This window comes from Psittacula echo, assembly GCF_963264785.1.
Source record: "Psittacula echo genome assembly, chromosome: 1".
Taxonomy (NCBI): Eukaryota; Metazoa; Chordata; class Aves; order Psittaciformes; family Psittacidae; genus Psittacula; species Psittacula echo.
This window is the reverse complement of record NC_137735.1, coordinates 146,712,661-146,733,494: the sequence shown is the minus strand read 5'-3', so window position 1 is coordinate 146,733,494 and position 20,834 is coordinate 146,712,661. Positions and strand designations below refer to the sequence as shown.

General features: G+C 39.4%; 1 protein-coding gene across 7 annotated transcripts in view; it reads right to left on the bottom strand.

Annotated features, from left to right (window-relative positions):
* Positions 1-20,834, bottom strand: part of CADPS2 (calcium dependent secretion activator 2) — a gene marked incomplete at both ends in the record, with an annotated part of 338,118 nt that overhangs the window by 170,070 nt on the left and 147,214 nt on the right. For all 7 annotated transcript variants that reach the window (XM_080622719.1, XM_080622717.1, XM_080622722.1 and 4 more), the window contains one exon: positions 2,805-2,916. In XM_080622719.1, coding sequence (XP_080478845.1) covers positions 2,805-2,916 — 112 coding nt within the window. The remainder of the gene's footprint in view (positions 1-2,804; positions 2,917-20,834) is intronic.

The following is a 20,834-nucleotide window of genomic DNA, read 5'->3' as shown; positions in this document are numbered from 1 at the left end:
TATTCAGAAAATATCAGCAATCAACCACCACCCGCCGTTCTCACATTGTGTTCACATGTGTGCTAAGCAACCACAAGGGCTGTCACTTTGAATTACTAGGTTTGAACATCTTCATACACAAAGTACTGAACAAGGAGAAGTGGTGTCAGATCCCCGAGTTTCAGAAATCACCAGGCTGATTTTTCAGAAGTATTTACACCAAATTCTGGAGGCTTCTTCATGCTTCCTTAGTTGTTGCATGTACAAATGCAAACATCAATTCTGCCTTCTGTATGCACATACAAAAATTACTGAAACGGCCAGATCAGTGTCAGTCACATAGAAACTGTACCACATGTTTCAAAGATTCTGAATAAAGTAAGCCCTTAACATTTCCTCATTAGAAGAAACACAGCTTGAAAGATGCAGCCTGCCTCACTTTCTAGAAGTTAAATTCAGTGTTGACTGTATATGGAGGTCTGCACAACCACAGACACAGACTGCAACTCAGGAAGCTCATGCTCTCCAGAACCCAAATCAAAATAACATCCTTTCCCCTCTTGTGCAGCACACGTCTCCGTTTCTTCTTTCAGTTTATGTAGAACAGAAAATAAAGGTTAAGATTTTGGTTTTTGATTTGTTTTTTTTTTTTTTTTTGAAAACACTTAAAACAGCAGGGAGCCAGAAGAATATCCCCCAGTAAGAAAAACGTTCTCTCAGCATTGACAACTGGATTTATTTCTGCCTTTTTAGAGGAAAGGAACAATATCAGACAGGTGATGTAGTAAGTACTCTTCCTGTTAGTTAAGCACATCTTAAATGCCTTGAAGGAAGAACATGTTAAGTACAGACAACATCCCTCCTCTTGCTTGGTGCTTATCTGGTAACTTCTGCGGCAGAGGTCAAGCAGCCCCCAGACTCTGCTTCCCAACAGGGAGTATATAAAGCTGCAAGCATGGTCCGTCTTCTTTACTGAAAGCACAAACCTGCATCCTTTCTGCTCTATTATGAGCTACTTACTTCTGGAAATCAGCAGCACCTCCTCCTGAAACTGAGGAGCTGCAGTGGCGTCATACTGAGATCAGGGACTACATCTTAAGTTCAGAACTGTGAGAGACTGCCGTGGACTGATGGGGTCAAAGGAAATGCCTTTTCCTCTACAGCTCTTGGGAAACCTGTGCTGGCTCTACATTTCACACCTTAGATCTGTGTTCATAAAAAGCTGATCCTTTAGTGGCAGACTAAACCCTTTGGTATGTGATGAAAGTTCAAAATTGAAATCATGTAGCTTGATGACTCCATCTATTTCTAATTATAGTTTAAACAGAACAAAACCTTCACAATAACGCCAGGGTATGGAAACTGCAAACTTCAATAATGTAGAAAAGCAGTATCAGGTCAAGACACAAGCATTGAAGAATGTACTTGACAGATGGGAATTAACGTCCACATCAAACTACCTCAGAAGGGGCAGGTTTGAGTTGAATTTTTAGGTAGAGAAAAAAGTATCAGCAGAAGTATTTTCAGGCCTTTCCAGAGCATACTGAACCTTACTGAATTAGAAGCATTCCTGCGAATCACTGCAGCATACTGATCAGGCACGAAGCTGCCAAACTTTATTAAACTCACCCAGTGACATTCTGCATCTTTTCAAAGGTTACCTGAATTTAAATCCCTCAAACCTGAAAACAAAGCCATCAACAACAAAACAAGCCTTTGAAAGGCAAAGTGTATACCATGAGTATATACAGTACCTTGAAATTACTTTGTAAAAATTCTGTCAAATATTCTTCCAATCTCCCCTGAAGCTAGCAACTATCACTCTCAACCAGCAGCTGGAAGGTGTCTGTCAGCAACCCCGGGTACTGCTGGACCTGGGAGGTGCAAACAGGCTGACAATATGCCCTTTTTCATTGTTTTACAGTGCTAAAGACCATGCATTGTACATAAGGTCATTGTGGGAGGTTTATCTTTTATTGACTTACTTTTTACAAAAGGCATTTTTTGGGCAAGGAGAGGGCTAGGCATTTTTGGTAAATACCTATTATAAAACGTAAACCCAATATCCATGCATCTCTCAGGTACTTCTGTTTGCTATGCCCAATCTCAGCACAAGCTTTAATGCAAGGTGAAAAAAGGTGATGGCTTTTGTCCTTTGTTACAAGGGCAGTAAATAAACAGGAATAAGTGATGATTTAATTGCCTAATTCTGGTACAAACTGCCAAATCTCAGAGCACCTGATAAAAGCATGCAGAGTCTTTGCTGCAGGAGAGTAAGAATCTGCAACAGAAACAGAAGATAGGTCTTCCCTCCCTCACCTTTTATGTATCTTGCTTTATCTCTAGGAAAGCTGGGTCAGATTCCAGCAACAGCGCAGTGAGCTCAGCCCTAACCCCTCTCTATTAGCTATTTTTATTTTCTCTCTCTCCCCTTGCCACTCCCAACCAAGACAGGAAAGTTATTTCCTTCTTTAAACTGGTTTGACCGGCTGTCAAAACAGATGTATCATGAGGCAGCCAGGAGTGGGAAGGGTGAGGCAGCAGGGAAAAACAAACCATCTGGGGCCACAGGATACAGTTAAGGAAAAAGCTATATTCAATAATAGACATCTGAAATGTTTCCATCCTTCAAATTAATTTACATTTAAAGTCTTTTTAACCTCCAGCCCTAGAAACCCTTAGAAAAAAAAGCACTGTTTGGTACAACTGCAGCAGAACAGGTGCTATACTGAATGCCTTATACCAGTTTATGGCATGTTTTAGCAATACCCACATTTCTATGCATCATTTCTCACATATTTCTCATGTCTACACATAATACTCACTCTTCCCAGCTCTTTATCTTCAAGTGCCAGCACTCCTGTGCTTTCTGTAAAGAGCTTTACTTTAACAACAGGCCGAGGGTGAGTAGTGGTGAAATCCCCTTGAGTTCCCCACCTGCAACAAATAAAAGAACAGAATTTAACTGGGGCTGAGGACAGGCCTGAGAGTGGTAAGACTGTAATCTTTTGTACAGAGTATTTATTAATGCACTCCTAGAACTTAATTTCCAAACTTTTGGGGGGAGAGGTTAGGATAGAGACAGCAGATTTGATCATCCAAGATGAAATATCTACATGGGAGAATTGGCTTTTCTCTATAAGAAGCCAAACCAGGTTTTTTTCTGTATGACTTTTGTCATAAAAATCATAGATTAGTTAATCACAAAACCCAAAGAGAGATCTTTGTTCTATTAAACATCCCTGGCAGTGTTCAAGGCCAGGCTGGACAGAGCCTTAGGTAACATGGTCGAGGGTGAGGCATCCCTGCCCAAGGCAGGGGGTTAGGACTTGATGATCTTAAGCTCCTTTCCAACCCTAACTATTCTATGATTTTATATGATTCTATGTTCACTATCTTGTGCACACAAGTCAAATTAATTCAGCAAAGAATCATCTCTCAATTCTTAAAAAAAGATACATTTAGGTTATCAAACTACACAGAAATTAAGAGACCTGATCAGAGAAAATTTTATGTTTTATGAGCTGTTACAACTTAGTATAAGCATGTAGGAAAAATGTAAACACGAACACAAAAAATGGAGAAAATAGATGTTATTTATGAGAGTGACTACAACTCTTCAAGACAATTACTGCCACAAGGCTTCATGCTTCTAGAGAACCTAAATACAGCAAACAAACTTGGGTTTTCCATTGAAAGAGCATCTCTTATCTCAGTTAAGACATCTGCTTTCTCAGCAAATTAGATTACAGCTTCCTCCAACAAGCTATTCCATTTCCATAAAGAAGTGCATGGTACTCATTGCTTTGATGACACTAATTCTGATTATGCTACTAGGCACAACCAAAACACAAAATAAAAGTAAGTGCAGCTCCAGTTTCTCTCCTTTTATTTCCAGTAGAGACATTAAGATTAGCAGAAACTAAAGAAATAGGGAAAAGAGGTGGCCTGAACAGTATGCTCTGTAAAAGTATGTATTACACAAGCTAAAAATCTCAGGGCCCCATTTATAAAAGCAGTTATTTTTATTCTACATTCAAGAATGATTTACACAGTGTCTGCATTGTTGGCAAATGAACATATATGGTAGCAATCCTCCAGCAAAAGGGATTTAATAGGTAGAAGAAAGTCCTTCTCTAACATGTAGAGACTTCAAGAGAAAGTCATAGGTAACTGAAACCAGAGGTTTAGGAAAGCAGTGGTTCTGTATAAGCCAGGTGGCTGAACACATGCCACACTACAGAAGTGAGGTTCACTGAAAATTAACTGAATGTTATGTTACATTCTCTCTTCTTTGCTTTTCCTGGATTAGACTGATGCTCACTCTCTCTCTGTAATGGATATAGCCCTAGCCTTAGCCAAAGTGGTAACTGAAACAGGCACTCTGAAATGAAATTACCTTCTCAAGTGGGAGAAAATCTGTTTTGTAATCTGATGATAGCTTCTGCAGTTGCAGGACAAGACAATACCCAGCCCTGCTACTCTTCCCAGTGGCAGTCCCAGGGGTAGGTTTTATCACAATACAGAAATGAGATTTCCAAGGAGAAAGCATCTTCATAAAAGATGAGATATTCGTATCTTTAGTCTTTCCCCTCAGATCCAACTACTCAGGAAGAATGCTGCCTCACAATTGCAAACACAATCTAAGCACTTTGTTAGCTGCTCTCTCTCAGGCACTAAGATATATTCATCTCTGAGCATCCAGAGGCCTTGAACAGTGCACACTGCAATGGACAGGATAACTCAAATAATCAAGGGCATCTCCTATTAAAATAACAAAACAAACCCCTCTCTACAAAGATCTAGTGCTAGCATTAACTCACAGACAGAAAAAAAGAAATCAGAGATCCAGCCTGTTCACTGGCGCCAGCAAGCTGAGCAGTAGGTACATGCCACAGCATGTGCTGGGGTTTGGGCACCCCAGCATCTGGTTCCAGGACCTCCCCAGAAAGTGGTCCAACTTTCCCTGGAGACACAAACACAGGCTCCATTTCTGCAGGACAGAGCAGGGAGGGAGGGATGGGACACACTTGAGCCTTGCCCAGGGAGCCTGGCAGAATTTGCTGCTTCTCTTATTGAGATGCACAATGAGAGACTGATGCGGATGGGACTAACATGCAGTCATCACCTTTTGTTGGCACTCCTGTAGTACTAGAAATCATCTTTAACACAGATATGATCACTAGCCTTGAATGACATCTTTCTTGTACCCCTTATTCCATCTGCAGCACTAAATGAAAATCCTTGGCTGAAAAGCAAGTCTGAACCAATTCCTAAAGCTTAATGTTCATGGTGCAAACATTCCATGCATTTATCTTCACCTTCCTGGCTGATCAGGACTTCCGCTGACTCTCATAACCTCTCATGACCATGCCTTTGGAAGCAAGTTATCTGCTAGAGCAGATGGGTCACAGATCTTACTGCCTAGACTTTTATCACAATTTCTCAGGAAAGAACACATGAGGAATCACGTTCAGTTAGAAAAAGCAAATCTAGGATTGTATTCTTTCACAAGATGCTTACTTGCGGCAATCTGGTATTTCTCTCAGCTGCCAATATCACAGCAAATTACACAAGGCTCGTAGCTCACCTCTTTATGCCTTGTGGATTACTAGAACATAAACCCTGTTTCTGCGGGAGCTTTGTGGCACAGGTATTGCTTCACACCATCGGAAATCAGAAGTTAGGAGAAAGCAGCCAAATAGAAGCAATGTCACGTTTATTTTAGTTTGCTTCTTCCAAGAATCATAATGGTATGAAAAACCCAATAATCCAGACAGAAATTGAGTTTATCTATATGTTGGACATTTGAAAGCAAGTTATTACATATGCTACTAATACATCAGGCATTAACTGAAGAGGAAGTCAGATTAAGTGTAACTAAAATGTGTAACATCAAATTCCTAGCTGTAGACTCCCCCATATGGACACTGTTGTTATTAAAAATTTTCCATTGCATTTGTCTGTTTTCACAGTACAAAATTAAGTGTAAAATGGCCTTACTGTGTGTATTTTCCACTCTCAGCACCTATTAATAAACTTTTGTCTTGTTAAAAACAAAATTCTGAGCTATAAAGATTGTGCCATGAATATAACAAGGTACCAGACACTCAGTATTTATTAAGGGTTATCCAAAACAGGGGGTAGACTGAGTAAAGCATGCAGGTATACACAAACCAGCCTATTTTGAAATACACTTTGCTGTTCTGAAATAAAATCGTGCTGGTGCTCAAAATCTGACAGCTTTGAATTCCCCCCTAGCTATTTCTTTTATAAAATCTCATCAGACTCCACTCAACAAATTAACTCTTCATTCTTTCTATTTATGAATAATACTTTGCCTTAACCAAATTTCATTGAAAGACATATCACATTTCAGCTTCTCTATCTCAGAGGATAAAAAGAGATACCAGACTTTCAGTGTACAGATCATTTTAAAATTGCTTATAATGTAATTGCAAACAACAGCTTTGGAGAAGCTACTGTCCCACATCATCTGTGACCAAACTCTGCAAGTAATCAATCCTATATATAATGCAAAATTATAAATATAGCTTACCTAGCCAATAAATAGGAATTTACTGAATTGTTATTTCCACTGTAAAATTCTGTCAACTTTCTCTATACTTCTTGTGATTTATTCTACAACTATATGTCTGTTCAATGGGCTGTTTAGTTTAATTGTGAAAAATAGGTTAGGTTACCTAATAATTCATGTAATCAATACCAAACCAGTAATTATTATGACACAAATCTTGACTGCCATTACTGTAATTTCTTATTTAAATTTATAGATTTTATATGCCAATATAATTATATCCACTTGGTTTCTCAAAAATTTAAAATTTTTCTTCCATAACACATTTGTCTTCTGTCAAATGTATTTTTTAATACCTATTGAAATGCTAGTATTTCCTGTTCTCAAATCTGCTTAATCTTATTGGAGTAGCTATAGTGGAACATTTCCTTTAAATTTAAAAGCTAAGCTGTTAAGATATAGGTCAGACAAATCTATATTTTTCTTTTAAGGTTGGGGTTGCACCCTGACACTATCCTGGAGAAAATACAGCACTTCTCAGAAGTATCTTTCTGACAAGCTTATTAAAAGTTGACCAGCAGACAAAAGTTTGTTTGTATTATTCATAAGATTGAGTAACTTTTATTTGTTCAACTGACTGACCTTTTGACTGTTTTTAAGTAAGAACTAAAAATTTAGACACCAGAATTTGAGTACAGCATAAAGAAAAGTTACTTTTCTTTGTATTTTTACAGCAATAACAGTTAAATATTTTCTACAAGATAATAAATCCTACAGGTGCCTTTCAATTTGCATACAAGGGAGCATGTGAACCTGTAGGTTGCAACTTGATTTTCTGTGAAAAGAGAAGGAAGTTATATGTGCATTTTGATCTCATTTGAGTCAAAGTATGTTGCAGGAAATTTATTTCAAGCTGACTCTGCTACGGAGATACGGAACGGTGTAAGTAGGAGCCAGAAGGAAGAACAGGCAAATTAATTCAGCTAATTACTTCAATGGCTATTTACAAAAAGTGTCTCTTTAATAATTCTTAACATAATAGAGAAAATTAATGTTTTATATTTGCAATGGCATATGTTTTAACTACCAAATGTATGTAAGCAATGAAAACCAGGAAAGGAGTAATTTCCACAGATTTGAAGAAGCTGCTGGTATATGAATACCTGTCTAATGTTTTTTGTTAATGTGAACATGACCAATGTGTCTAGATGGGAAGTGCAAAATTTTTGCTAAAAGAAGTGTGGATCTCTTGTAATGTTCACATTGAATTAAAAAGTCCCATTATAATCTGTTTGTTTATTTTAGATCTTGGTAGAGAATTAGTCAAAAGTAACAATTATTTCAGTGCTGCATGCTGCAGTGTCACTCACTGCACCATTAACCACAGCCCATGTAGCATATTAGAGACCTCTAAACCTACCAACTTCAAGCCTAAAAGAACCCAAATCCTGCCTCTTCAGGCTCTCATTTTGCTACATCATTTTCCTTTGTCACATATTTTTTCTGCTTTAATCTACTCATTACTATAGAAACTGCAATGATTTGGCGTTTGATCATCTTCAACCATAAGCCCCAGTCTTTCCACCATATTTACACTGCTGTCAGAGGTACGTGTGCTGATATTGTAATTAGTGACAGACTCCCTTGCCAAAGTTAATTTCCCTTCACTGCAAAAGTATCCACTACCAGCAAAGACGTGGATGTTTATTTCAGTTAAAGATTTATCACTGTGTCACAGAACCCTCTCTAAGGAAATTCATTTTTCTACTTCATTTTGGAACACATTTCATATGCTTGAAATTGCAGCAAATTGTCTCTGAGGTTTTCCACTCTAATCATGCTCTCTGTTAGTCAAAACTTTTCTTTATAAGGTCTTAAATCCCCAGACTTCAATGGGAGTGAATGTTTTAGAATTTATTATTCTAAGCAAACATCTAGAAATTTTATTTCATCCCTATTTATTGGAACATTTTCTTTCTGACAAAATAGCAAGTCCACAGAACTTTGCACCATCAGGAACTGATTGTCCTCAGCCATTCAGAAATATTCTCCTTTTTGAAATCAATACCGGAATCCATGGGTCTCTTTCATGCTTCCTTTTGCACCTTTCTGGGTTTAACTCTTGATTTAAATCTACCTCAACTGGCTTCTTAATACCTCATTAAATCACCTTAAGGGGTCTTCTACAAGAGTTTTCTTATTGCCTATCCACATAGAGATGAGCTACAGAGCTGAAGTGAGCAGGAAGATGCACCAAAACCAAGTTTGTTAGGCATCCGACTGCTCTGCAGGACTAAGATTTACCAGCACTTCATATTTGCACATTGTGGAGCTGGACTGAAAACGCAATGTTGAGGTCTCTGTAACATCTCCATGTCTCAACTATGTCAAGAATCTGTATCAACTTTGTTATTTCTACTTTGCTTAGAAACATACTTTAACTGTAGAGAAATAAGCATCTATAATCCTCAGGTTAGAAATCATACTCACAGTGCAAGTCATGAGATGGAAGGCCAGGAAACAAAAAAGACAGATGATACAGCTCGTTGCTGATACATCTGACTACAGTGATACTTTAATCTAGTTTAGAACACCTTAAATCCAGGTCTGAAACATTCTGCTGTTAGTGAAGTATCGTGCAAATGTGGAATTTATGAGCTATTGCATATTACTAACTGCAACTGAATATATACAGATGGAGAGAGGAAAAAAAAGTAAGATAGCAAGCAAGCAAGCCAGCCGTACCAGCAGAGGAAGTTACCCCACAGCTATCTGACAATAAATCTTTAATTTAATGAGAAGTCTCCATTCAGTCTAACAAAAATAGAGTTAAATCCATACTTATCTGATTTTAGCTTTTTTACTGAGATTCCCAAAGAGAATATTAGTTGGTACTAATAGTTGCTAGTTCTTCTCCGTTAATAACTGGACAAACTTCGTGAGCATCTCTTTTTCTCTTACAAGCACAGAAATACCCATCTATCTGGCAATGACTGATACCAGGATGAAATCATGGCCTTAATGCTAACAGCTGTCTCATACAATCCAAAGGCATGCTTATTTTCTGACTTCTGCACAACTTACAAAATATGAACATTCCATCTTCTCCCTTTAATGAAAGCTATTGAAAAAGGATGTCAAAATGTAACTGCACAAGCAACAGAAGTTTGTTATGCAGCATCAAAGATTTAATAGGGCAATGATTATTACTTATGTGCAATATTAAAACCATTATCTTTACTTTCAGACATATACATGTATACATTCATATTTTATCCATTACATCACTGGAATTCTGGAATTCATGTTTGAAACCACAAGGGAAAGCGTTTGTTTGTACCTTTCCATAATGCTTATGTCGTGGTTTAAGCCCAGGCCGTAAAACAGAACCACGAAGTCCACTTCCCACCCCCCCCCCCCCCTTTCTTCCCTCTGCTTCTGGAGGGACGGGGAGGAGAATCAAAAGAATGCAGCTCCCATGGGTTGAGATAAGAACAGTTTAATAACTAAGGTATAACACAAATCACTACTGCTACCACTAATAGTAATAATGATAAAGGAAATAACAAGCAAGAGAATACAACCGCTCACCAACCAGTACCTCACCCCCACCCCGCCATGATCCAGCCCTTCAGGGAACTCTCAGTTCTACCTCCTGGGCATGACGTGCTGTGGTATGGAATACCTCTTTTGCTAGTTTGGGTCAGGTGTCCTGTCCCTGCTTCCTCCTGGCTTCTCCTCCTCCCTGGCGGAGCATGAGACTCACAAAGTCCTCGGTCAGAGTAAACATTCTGACCCACAACTGAAAACATCGGCTTTATCAGTATTATTCCCAGGTCGAAAGTCAAAACACAGCACTGCACCAGTAGAAAAAATGACTGCTACTGCTAAACCAGGACAGTATCCACCCCTTATTCCATACCATTCACGTCATGCTCAGATCCCACACTTTCAATATACCCTCACTCTCATCTCAGTGCACTGTTATCTTAGTGCACAGACCAATCCCTATAAAGCTGCTGAGTCCATTCGGTCCATGATGGTGGGCTCCATCTCTTGTAACAGTCTTTCAGAGCAGGAGAGGCCCATTGCAAAGTCCACCCCTCGATCATGAGTCCATCTCTATGTTGCATCTCTGCCCTGATGGATGGGCTCATCAGGCTCAAAATAATTCACCCTCCCCTGCAGCAGTTTCTGCAACTTGTCGGGGACTCCACACAGCTGCCTTCCATCTCCGACGCTTCCAAAGCACTGGAGGGGCCCAGTGGATTAGATACTCGCCCATACTGTCCCACACACCGTGACACTCATGACTGTCCAGCCTTGGGGAAAACCTCTCGATCCCCCTGTATTGTCTAAACCCAGACAAGACCCCAACCTGACTCTGCTTAACTCTCGGGATCAGACAAAATGGTCGTGGGTAGAACACACTCTGTGTGTGTGCCAACATGGTGATCCCCATCACAATCAGCAGGCAGGTCCCAAGGGTACCCAAAGGCCATTCAAAACCTTCAAAACTCTCAAATGATGCTGCTGTACTTGTCACTGGGGCTGGTGCAGCTGCTGTGCTTGAAGGCTCTCTCACCACCAGCTTCTCTTTTTCCGAGTCCAGATCTTCCTCCTCTGCCTTGCTGGGAAATGCTGCGGGGTCTCCTGCATCCTCCTGGGGCTCAGGCTCATGGGGCTCGGCGGGCTGCTGCCAGGGAATGCTCTCGGCCGCCGCCGCGGGGCTGGGCTCGGCTGTGGGGCTCGGCTCCTCCGCCGCCTCCTCCCGCTGCTCGTCAGCCGCCTCCTTCCCCTCCTCGGCAGCCGCCTCCTTCCCGGCCTCCGGCCCCGCTCCCTCCGCCGCTTGGTCCCCGGGGCCGCTCTCCCGGGCCGCTTCGGCCGCCGCCGACTCCCGGGGCCGCTCCCCCTCAGCTCCCCGCAGCCTCACAAAAACGGACGCGAGGACGAGGGCCAGGACAGTGAAGATTAGTGAGACGGCCAGGTACAAGTCCACGGCCACGTCCATCCCGCCCTGCTGCCGGAGCCCTCCCGTATTACAAGCCATTACCATAAAGTACAATGAAACAAGAACCTTAGCCCAAGGCCCACACTTGATAAACACTAACACAGCAAATACCGGCTCCAAGCAAGCTACAACATACAGAAACTGTGGTATCAAAAAGAACAACTTTGAGAGCCCATAAATCAGCATTGTGCCTCAGTCAGATCTGTTGTTATCTCAACCCTTCCTGCCCCACGTTGGGCGCCAAAAAGAACTGTCGTGGTTTAAGCCCAGGCCGTAACTCAGAACCACGAAGTCCACTTCCCACCCCCCCCCCCTTTCTTCCCTCTGCTTCTGGAGGGACGGGGAGGAGAATCAAAAGAATGCAGCTCCCATGGGTTGAGATAAGAACAGTTTAATAACTAAGGTATAACACAAATCACTACTGCTACCACCAATAATAATAATGATAAAGGAAATAACAAGGAAGAGAATACAACCGCTCACCAACCAGTACCTCACCCCCACCCCGCCATGATCCAGCCCTTCCGGGAACTCCCAGTTCTACCTCCTGGGCATGACGTGCTGTGGTATGGAATACCTCTTTGGCTAGTTTGGGTCAGGTGTCCTGTCCCTGCTTCCTCCTGGCTTCTCCTCCTCCCTGGCGGAGCATGAGACTCACAAAGTCCTTGGTCAGGGTAAACATTCTGACCAGCAACTGAAAACATCGGCTTTATCAGTATTATTCCCAGGTCGAAAGTCAAAACACAGCACTGCACCAGTAGAAAAAATGACTGCTACTGCTAAACCAGGACAGCTTATAATGGGGTTTAGGTTGAAAAAAAAATTACATATATTTATTTGAAAATTGCTCATTATTTTGATGGAAATGCAAGGACCATTATTTCCTCCATCAGAGCAAGCACATTAAACTACAGCTGAAAAGTAATATATAAAGAAAGTTCAAAACTAATTTTTCATGTGTCTTAACTGTTCTTCCCTGTGTTATTGTGATCCTCCTGTTTTATGCAGAAATCTTGCTAAAACTGCAGATTCGTTGCTTTTTAATCCCTACTACAAAAACACTGACACTTTGCATAAAAACTTTCAGGCTGTCAGCTACTGAAGGAGCATTAAAATAGTAATGGTTTTAACACATCTAAATCTTCCTAAAAGTACAAAATATATATATGAAAAAGATAATTTGTTCTACAGAGATGGATGACAGTAGTAAGAAGTACAGAAAGAAAGGGAAATTTTGGTATAAGGTTGGAAGGCCATGTAATTGTCTGCATCACCTTTCATTCCACATAAGCAGGGTCCACAATACTGTTCCTCCCTCACCCTTTTTTTCTCTTTTACCATTTTTCATTAATTTCCAACTCTATAGGAACTTTTGACTCAGCACGCTAGCATTTTGAAATGCAGACTAGCAAGCTATCTCTTGAGCACTTCCCTTATAGAAAAGTTGGGTGTTCAGCACTTGTACCTGCATATATAAGTAACTTGGCATTCAATTTCTGACTGCATTGTCAAGTCACTGTCTAGTCTAGTCACGAAGAAAAAGTGATATATTTCCTTCCCATCGTGGATTCACCAGAAAAGTTAAAGGCTTTTGGGGTGGTTGTTACAAAACATTGGCAACCCTTTCTTGGAACTCTACTCTGAAGAACTGAAAGTTCCAAATGGATCCTTACTTTGGCAAAAGCAAGGATACAGCGTTTTGATGAATATGCTGTATTGTAAAGCCCCTTTAGACTAGACTAATATGAAAGGAAGAAAAGAATAATCTGATCACATGGTGTTTTTTCAGGGTTGGCTTTTGGTAAAAATAACTGTTTGAAATAAAGGAATTAGAGCTCAAAATTCTACCCATTTATCACAGAGCTAATAATGAGTTAGGCACAATAATGCATTTCTTTTTAAACATAAAACATTTTTAGAATCTGAAAAAAATGACTTGTTTAAAAAAAGCAAAATTATGAATAGTTTTTCTTTAAAAATGTGTCTAATGTAAACCTGAAAGGAAAACCAAAAGATGGGTTCAATGCATAATAAGCAACTAAGTGAAAACACTCATTTAGGCTTTCTACACTGAAAATGAGGAAAGTGCATTCTAACACTACAGAAAGCTATTATGACAAGTATTGTCATCACAAACATGAATCGGTATGAATAAATTATTACTTAGCCTTGCTTTCCCATCTGACTTTCAATACAGGCAACCAAGACAAGTCAGGGTGAAGATTTTAAGTGGTGCATAACAAGGCTGACACACTGCTAAGTCTTGAGAACCATTGCTACATATTGTGTGAAGAATTAGTGAGAGGCGTTAACTCCTGTTTCCCACTGAGTTTCAAATCCAGCTAGGGGCTGGTGATGGATACCAAGGCCAGACATGAATATCTACGCTTTTGAAATTTCTATATCCATATTTATTACAATATTGCCTTGATAAAGATAATTATGAATCCATCCCAACATGATAAAAGTTGCAAATCCTATTTATTTCATGTTTAGTATTTGTGCAACACTTTAAGCCTTCAAAATGTTGTACAAATATTGATAAACTGACAGTACTTCAATGAAGCAGATAGATGTCCCCTCAGTCTAAAGATGCGGGAAAACGCAAAATTGACCTATCTGAGCATGCATCGTTTATCAGGGAAGACCTAGGAATCAAATCAGAAAATTTCAGTATTCCATCTGGCATCACACTGCTTTCTCTTTCACTCTGAAACCCCTTTTACTCCTCTGGTTCCTACTGTTCTTATCAGCTGTCCACATTATTCTGACTTTCTTTCTGCTGCCCTCCTACTCTCAATCTGCTGGTATTGCTTTCAAGTAGGTCCATTAACCTTGAGACTCATACCTTATATGCTACACAGTTATTAAGAAATTTCAAGATCTATAATTTTTTTTCTTCATCTGTTCAGTGGACTATTCTGTATTCCAAAAGTACTGGACCTCTTGACACCTCGGACTCTCAATACTAACACAGTGACAGCAGAATTTGTTCATGGTGGGGTGAAAACCAGTTTTCTGACAGTCATGAGCATCTGACATGTACACGTCTGAAGAGGACTCAATGGCAAAAAATTATTTCTTTTAAACCCTTTTCTTCAACCGTTCTCTTTACCAAAACAACAAACCAAAACTAAATGAAACCATACAATTCAAACACTGTATCAAGTCAAATGTTTAGCAGTTATTTTAAACGTACCTGTATTATATTGCTAATAACAAATATAAGCAAATTTTTGAAAGGTATCTTCAAATCAAGATACAAGGATGGTATATTTTGAAAATGTAAATTTTGATTTGATCAGAATGTCCCATTTCAAAAGAAATCCAAAGGAATTGTTTTCATATCAGTATTGCCCATACAAAATAATAAAATTTTCCAAAGATAAGGTGGAGAGCACTTTCAATAACACTATTCAGGTGCAGAGCACTTTGAATAACAAGAGAATCCACTCTACCAGAGAATTCCAGGAGGAGATTGGAGGTAATCTTTCCCAACCCCATAATTTTTCAGACAGACCACCATCCCTCTATATGATACTTTACAGGCTACCTTTGCCTTCACTTGACCCAGCCAGAGGCCAGATAACTATACTGGTATGAACCTTAGTGTGATCCAAAACATTTTTCTTCTACACAGGATTTAACTGGCTTTGGCTCAACACTGCACTATTCATAGCCAAATGTCCTTCAGTTTGAAGCTGGATCACAGATCTATAGATGCTTTAGTGCAATGCTAAAGAATGGTTATTACTGTCTGCAAATTATTAGTCACATTTCCTGTGGATCAGGTAGGAATCAGAATGGAAACAGATATATGATGTACATTAAGCAGTGTGTAAAGTCTTTCTTTAAGCCCTGTTACAGTGAAAGGGATAACAGTGGGACACACATCTTCAAGCCCCAAGGTTTCAAAAATGCACTATGATATAAAAATGGTATCAGTATTGCAAGAGACATGTAATGTCATTATACATGCTAAAAGTCACCCCGAAACAGCTATTCCTTCCAGCAGTGACATTAGATGAAAAGGGTTAATAACCCAACTCCGAATGGAGAGCCTGTTAATTGTAAAGCCCTCATCCCACTGGTTTTCTTCCTGTGGTCTAAGCAAGGCAGCAGAAGGCAGTGCACCAAAGCCACAGTCTTCAGATGTGCAAACATCACACCAGGGCAGAAATCCTAGTTGCTTTCAGCCAATTATTATCATGCTGAGCACAAAGCAGCAAGGAGAACAACTAGGATTTAGACAGAACAATCAAAGAAATTAAGGTGGATAAAATAAAAAAAGATATGCCCTGGTGGCAGAAGGATTGTATTTATTACTAACTAGACAAATAGAGATTACAACTAACTTTAGTTATCTCCTTCCTTCTATCATCCCAAATTCTTCCATACCAAACTTCTTGATCTGACAAGTGAATATTCCCTTTTATCATAGATAGACAGACTTATGGAGAATATTTTGAGAATTAATCATGGAATCACCGTAACATTGAGGCTGGAAGGAACTGCTGAAAGTGACCTTGTTCAAACCCTGCTCAGAGCAAGGCCAGTTAAAATCAGATTGCTCTGGGTATTACCCAGTTGAATTTCAAGTTCCTTTTAATATTAAGAGCCTGTACGTAATTCATATTTCTCTGCAATAAGAGAGGTGAAAAACATCTTAGACAATTTATAATAGTAATCAATGACAGAATATAGCATAGAAACTTAAGTATTTTAGAAATTCTGTACCTTTTTTGTGAATATCATATTGCTTTTTATATTTGAGCTGATTAGGTATTATTTCCTTTCTTTAAAAAAGCAAGCAATTGATTAGTCATCAAGAACAACTGAATAAAACTGTCATGTTAATTTTCAGGTGAATCCATATTCCTTTTGTGAAACTTTTCCACCATTAATCCACAACACAGGCTGGTATAAATGAATTTTTTTCTTCTCCATCTTTTCCTTTGCAGAACAAGGAAAACATCAGATAATTTCCCACTTGTAATTTCTTTTCTCCTCTTCACAGCTGCATGCTAGACTGACATATATGGTATTTGCTCATAGCATCCAAGTTTTTGAAAAGTAGTTTCTTCAACCTTATTTTGTGAATTGCTTGAATCATGACAACCCAGAAAAGACAGACTTACTGTCATACAAGATAGAAGCCATGATGGAATTTGTCCTTTAAAGATACAAAGATGAATCTTAAAGCAAATTATAATAATCATTATGCAACTCAAACCTAGTTTATAAAAGCAGACATACTTTGTTTCCCCTCATGATCATTACCCCAATGACTTCCCTAAAATTCCCAAATGCTTATGAAAAGATGACCGTTTTCAGCATTGTCCCCATCACCATACTTATGTCTCACAGGCTTTAGCCTTTGAAATGATCTCACTAATAATACACAGAGATTCTCTAACATGCAACCTCACTTTTGTAAATGTTGCATAAAATGTAAGAAAAAAGGTCTGGAGGCCAAAAGTAGGCTGAACAATTCTACTTTGTTATTCTTTAAGTTCAACAATGGATTTTACCACACTTCTCTGAAAGTAAAAAAAATTCCAAAGGTACTAGTCAAAAGAACTGGTGAAATCCATTAAGTAAAAGACTCTGTTCAAGAAGCTAAATCCTAAAGAGACTATATCCTCAGAAGATACAATAGGAAGCATAGGAACAACAAGCTAAGCATAGTTAGATCAGGCACTTCGAAACCACAATTTCACTATCCTTCTGTAAAAATCCCATGTGCAAATATACTCAATAAATAAGCATCCAAACAATGGAAAAAACCCACACCCTAAGGAGAGTTGGATGGCTTGCCAGCAATAAACAAGTTTGATTACTAGCTGATCAACACACACTTCGTGTTTCTGTCTCTTGTTTCTTCCTATGCTTAGCCTTTAGACTCAAAGCAATATGAGGCAGGTACAACTTTTTAATTCTATTTTTTCTTCTGTGCAAGAGAAATAACATGGATTCTTACACATGTAAACAATATAAGGAATGATCACTGAAAGTTAACACTATAATTACTCTCCTTTATGGAGATGTATCAGAGCAGTAGCAGGTGAAAAAAGAAAGAGTAGGTGTGCCTTCTTTTTCCTGTTGTACTGTACATCTGTGTCATGCAATCATAGGTTACGTGACAGTTGTAGGTATGACCATCCCTGTTTCACTTAATCAAAACTAAAAATTAGGAAGTAGCAGGGACTACGATGAAGAAGTAAAACTAGCTGATGCTTGGAACATGACTGACACAGGTTATAAATGTTGTCTATCCTTTCTCCCTTCAGAAAGGTCATCTTAGGTGACATCCTCTATTAAAAAAAAAGTATTCTTTTTTTATGAGTGACAATGTTGTTTAAGGAAATGTTAAATTTTAAAAATTAACCCCCTTTTTCCTTTTTTTTTTTTTTTTTTAAGCTGTTCTATAGAATATTTGTTAAGTAGTCTTTAATGATGTATCCACAAGTACTCATACTTCAAATACTTTCTGGAATTAACAATGGTAGAATATTGCATAAAAATAACATGAGCAGCATTTACTGAATTTGTGCAGTCTTGAGTGAGGTTCCCTGCCTTCTCTGGTCAGATACTTATGCATTCTTCACAGACTTGTAATACATAATAGCCCTTTTTATAAGGTTATACAATCACTGGTGGCAAAATATGATCGTCTTGTTTACATGAAGAATATCCTGGCTCCATTAAAATTTTCTCATCATGCAAGCTATGATCTTCTTCTGTTGCCTAAACATGTGACAACAGAATGTCACTTGTAGGGATAAAAGATAGCATGTTCCCATCTCTTATCTTTAGGCATGATTACACATACCCAAAAGACAACACTTTCAAGATAGCACATTATTTAATATTCATCATCAATAAAAATCAATGATAAGCAAACACATGGACACAAGACTCCACAAGACTAAAAGCTAAGCCACATCAGTAATATCTGAAAAATGAAATTAGCACAGGATTTTGCAAGATAACCCCCTGTGGTGTCACAGCAACAAAGTTATGCAAAGCTTCACACAACTGAAGGAGCCTTCTGGAGGCTCTGCCTACTGATTTCTGGCAGAAAAGGTCACAGGCTATGTTGGAGGGATTTTCAGCAGGACTAAAAGGCAGAAAAACATCTGGAAGGAATGAAGAAATGCTTCACAGGCAGTAATAAAAATTTTGTAGGGTTTGCATGTGAAGCTGTATAACTGATCTGTCTGCAAAATTATCCAAGACTTAAACTAAGTCAATATATACTGGTTTGTAGCATTTGCATTTTAGAATGACCATTTGCTACTCAGTAACATTCATATTGAAAGTGCTTTATTTTGCTTGTTAAAGAAGAAAATGAAGCACCTCAGTATAAACTTACAAAATTATTATTCAAAGGGCTAGAAAGCAGACAAGGGTTAAAGGCAGTAAGAAACCAGAAAATATTTCTTACAGATAAAAGCTGTGCTCTCCTCTCTGGGACTCTAACTAGGTCTTTCTCCTTTAAGAAAGGACATTGTTTCCCATTTCCTTATTATTCTTATGGTAGCATTCAGGGATTCAGAGGAATACTTAAATAAATGCTCACAAAAATAGTTGAGAAAATATTCAGCATTTTGGAATAGTGGATAAATCCTGAATTAAGTCTCCACTTGACTCATGCTTCTATTCATCTCCACTCTAAGGACACATTGGCTTGCACTCCATTCTGAACGCATTCATCCTAGTACTTAATTTTCTTCTTGCCACTGTCACAGCTTTTGAAACTTCTGACTGAGTAGCAGCATTGCACTGCATACACTGATGTTTTGCAGATGGAAAAAAAATGGGCATAAATAATTCTTTATACTGCCTTTTTCACAGATGTAGCTGCCAGTTCAAAATGATAAACAAACTTCAAAAATGTATGTGACAAGCACTTGATTTGGAGCTCTCGTCAGTCTCCCACAGCAGGCTGGTGGTAATCACTCACTTTCCATCACTGTCTCATTCTATGCTCAGTATGAGCACTTTGCTACCCTTTTCTAGCTGCATGTTCTATATAAAATCTGAAGTTATGTTCTCATTTGTCTGGTATTTGTCAGTGTAAATATGTTACTGCTAGTGATTTGAAGAGTTGAGCTGAACTACACTAGTTGATTCTTCCTCCCCCCACCTCACAATGTTTTGTGTTTTATCCTCCTGCCTCACTGGTTATTTTCCTTCCTATGAGAATGACATTACAAAAAGTTATCCCAGGAAGGAGCCAGGTCCAGCAGCAGGCAAAGCAGGCAGCAGCTGAGGGCAGCCCACAGCTTGTATTGTCTGTATTAGAAAAGAGATGGGCCGGCTGCGCTTGCCCAGCTGGTCACTGGCCTCTACTTACATGCCTTTGCCCACTGCTGCCAAAGGACAGAGGGGGAAAGAAGGCATCTCTCTTCCCAGTAGTAGCACCATTACTAACAGGAGCGAAAATCACTTCTGTTTCTATCTCTCCCCAAAACCCCCCTTTCAGGAGAACATCCAAATCTTCACCCTGTGACTGACCCTTTCCAGCAGGTGCTCATCAGGGAATAGTGATGACTGCTGGAAGAAACAGAGGGGCAAGAGGAGGCAGATGACTATGTAGGGCAAGGGATGTGTTGGTCATAAAAGTAAGAACAATCTGAGAAGGACTGAACACATGCTGGGATAGGAGAGAGAAAAAAAGAGACACCTTAAGTCTTCTGAAACTTGGGGACTCAAGTCTTAAATCTTAAGACTTAAGTCTTCTGAAACTTGGGCAAGGCTGCTTGAAGGTAAAGGGACCCAAGATAGTTGGCTAGCATTCAAGGACTGCTTCTACCAAGCTCAAGATCAAAGCATCCCGACACGTAGGAAGTCAAGGAAGGGAGCCAGGAGACCTGTGTGGTTACACAAGGAACTGCTGGGTAAGCTCAAATGGAAGAGGAGAGTTTACAGATCATGGAAGGAGGGGCTGGCCACTTGGGAGGAATACAAGGCTGTTGTCAGAGGATGTAGGGAGGCAACTAGGAAAGCTAAGGCCTCCTTAGAATTAAACCTGGTGAGAGGGGTCAAGGACAACAGAAAGAGCTTTTTCAAATATATGGCAGATAAAACCAACACCAGAGGTAATGTAGGCCCACTGATGAATGGGGTGGGTGCCCTGGTGACAGAAGATACAGAGAAGGCAGAGCTGCTGAATGCCTTCTTTGTCTCTGTCTACTCTGCTGGAGGCTGTCCTGAGGAGCCCCATACCCCTGAGGACCCAGAGGAAGTCAGGAAATTGGAGGAGTTTGCCTTAGTTGATGAGGACTGGGTTAGGGAGCAACT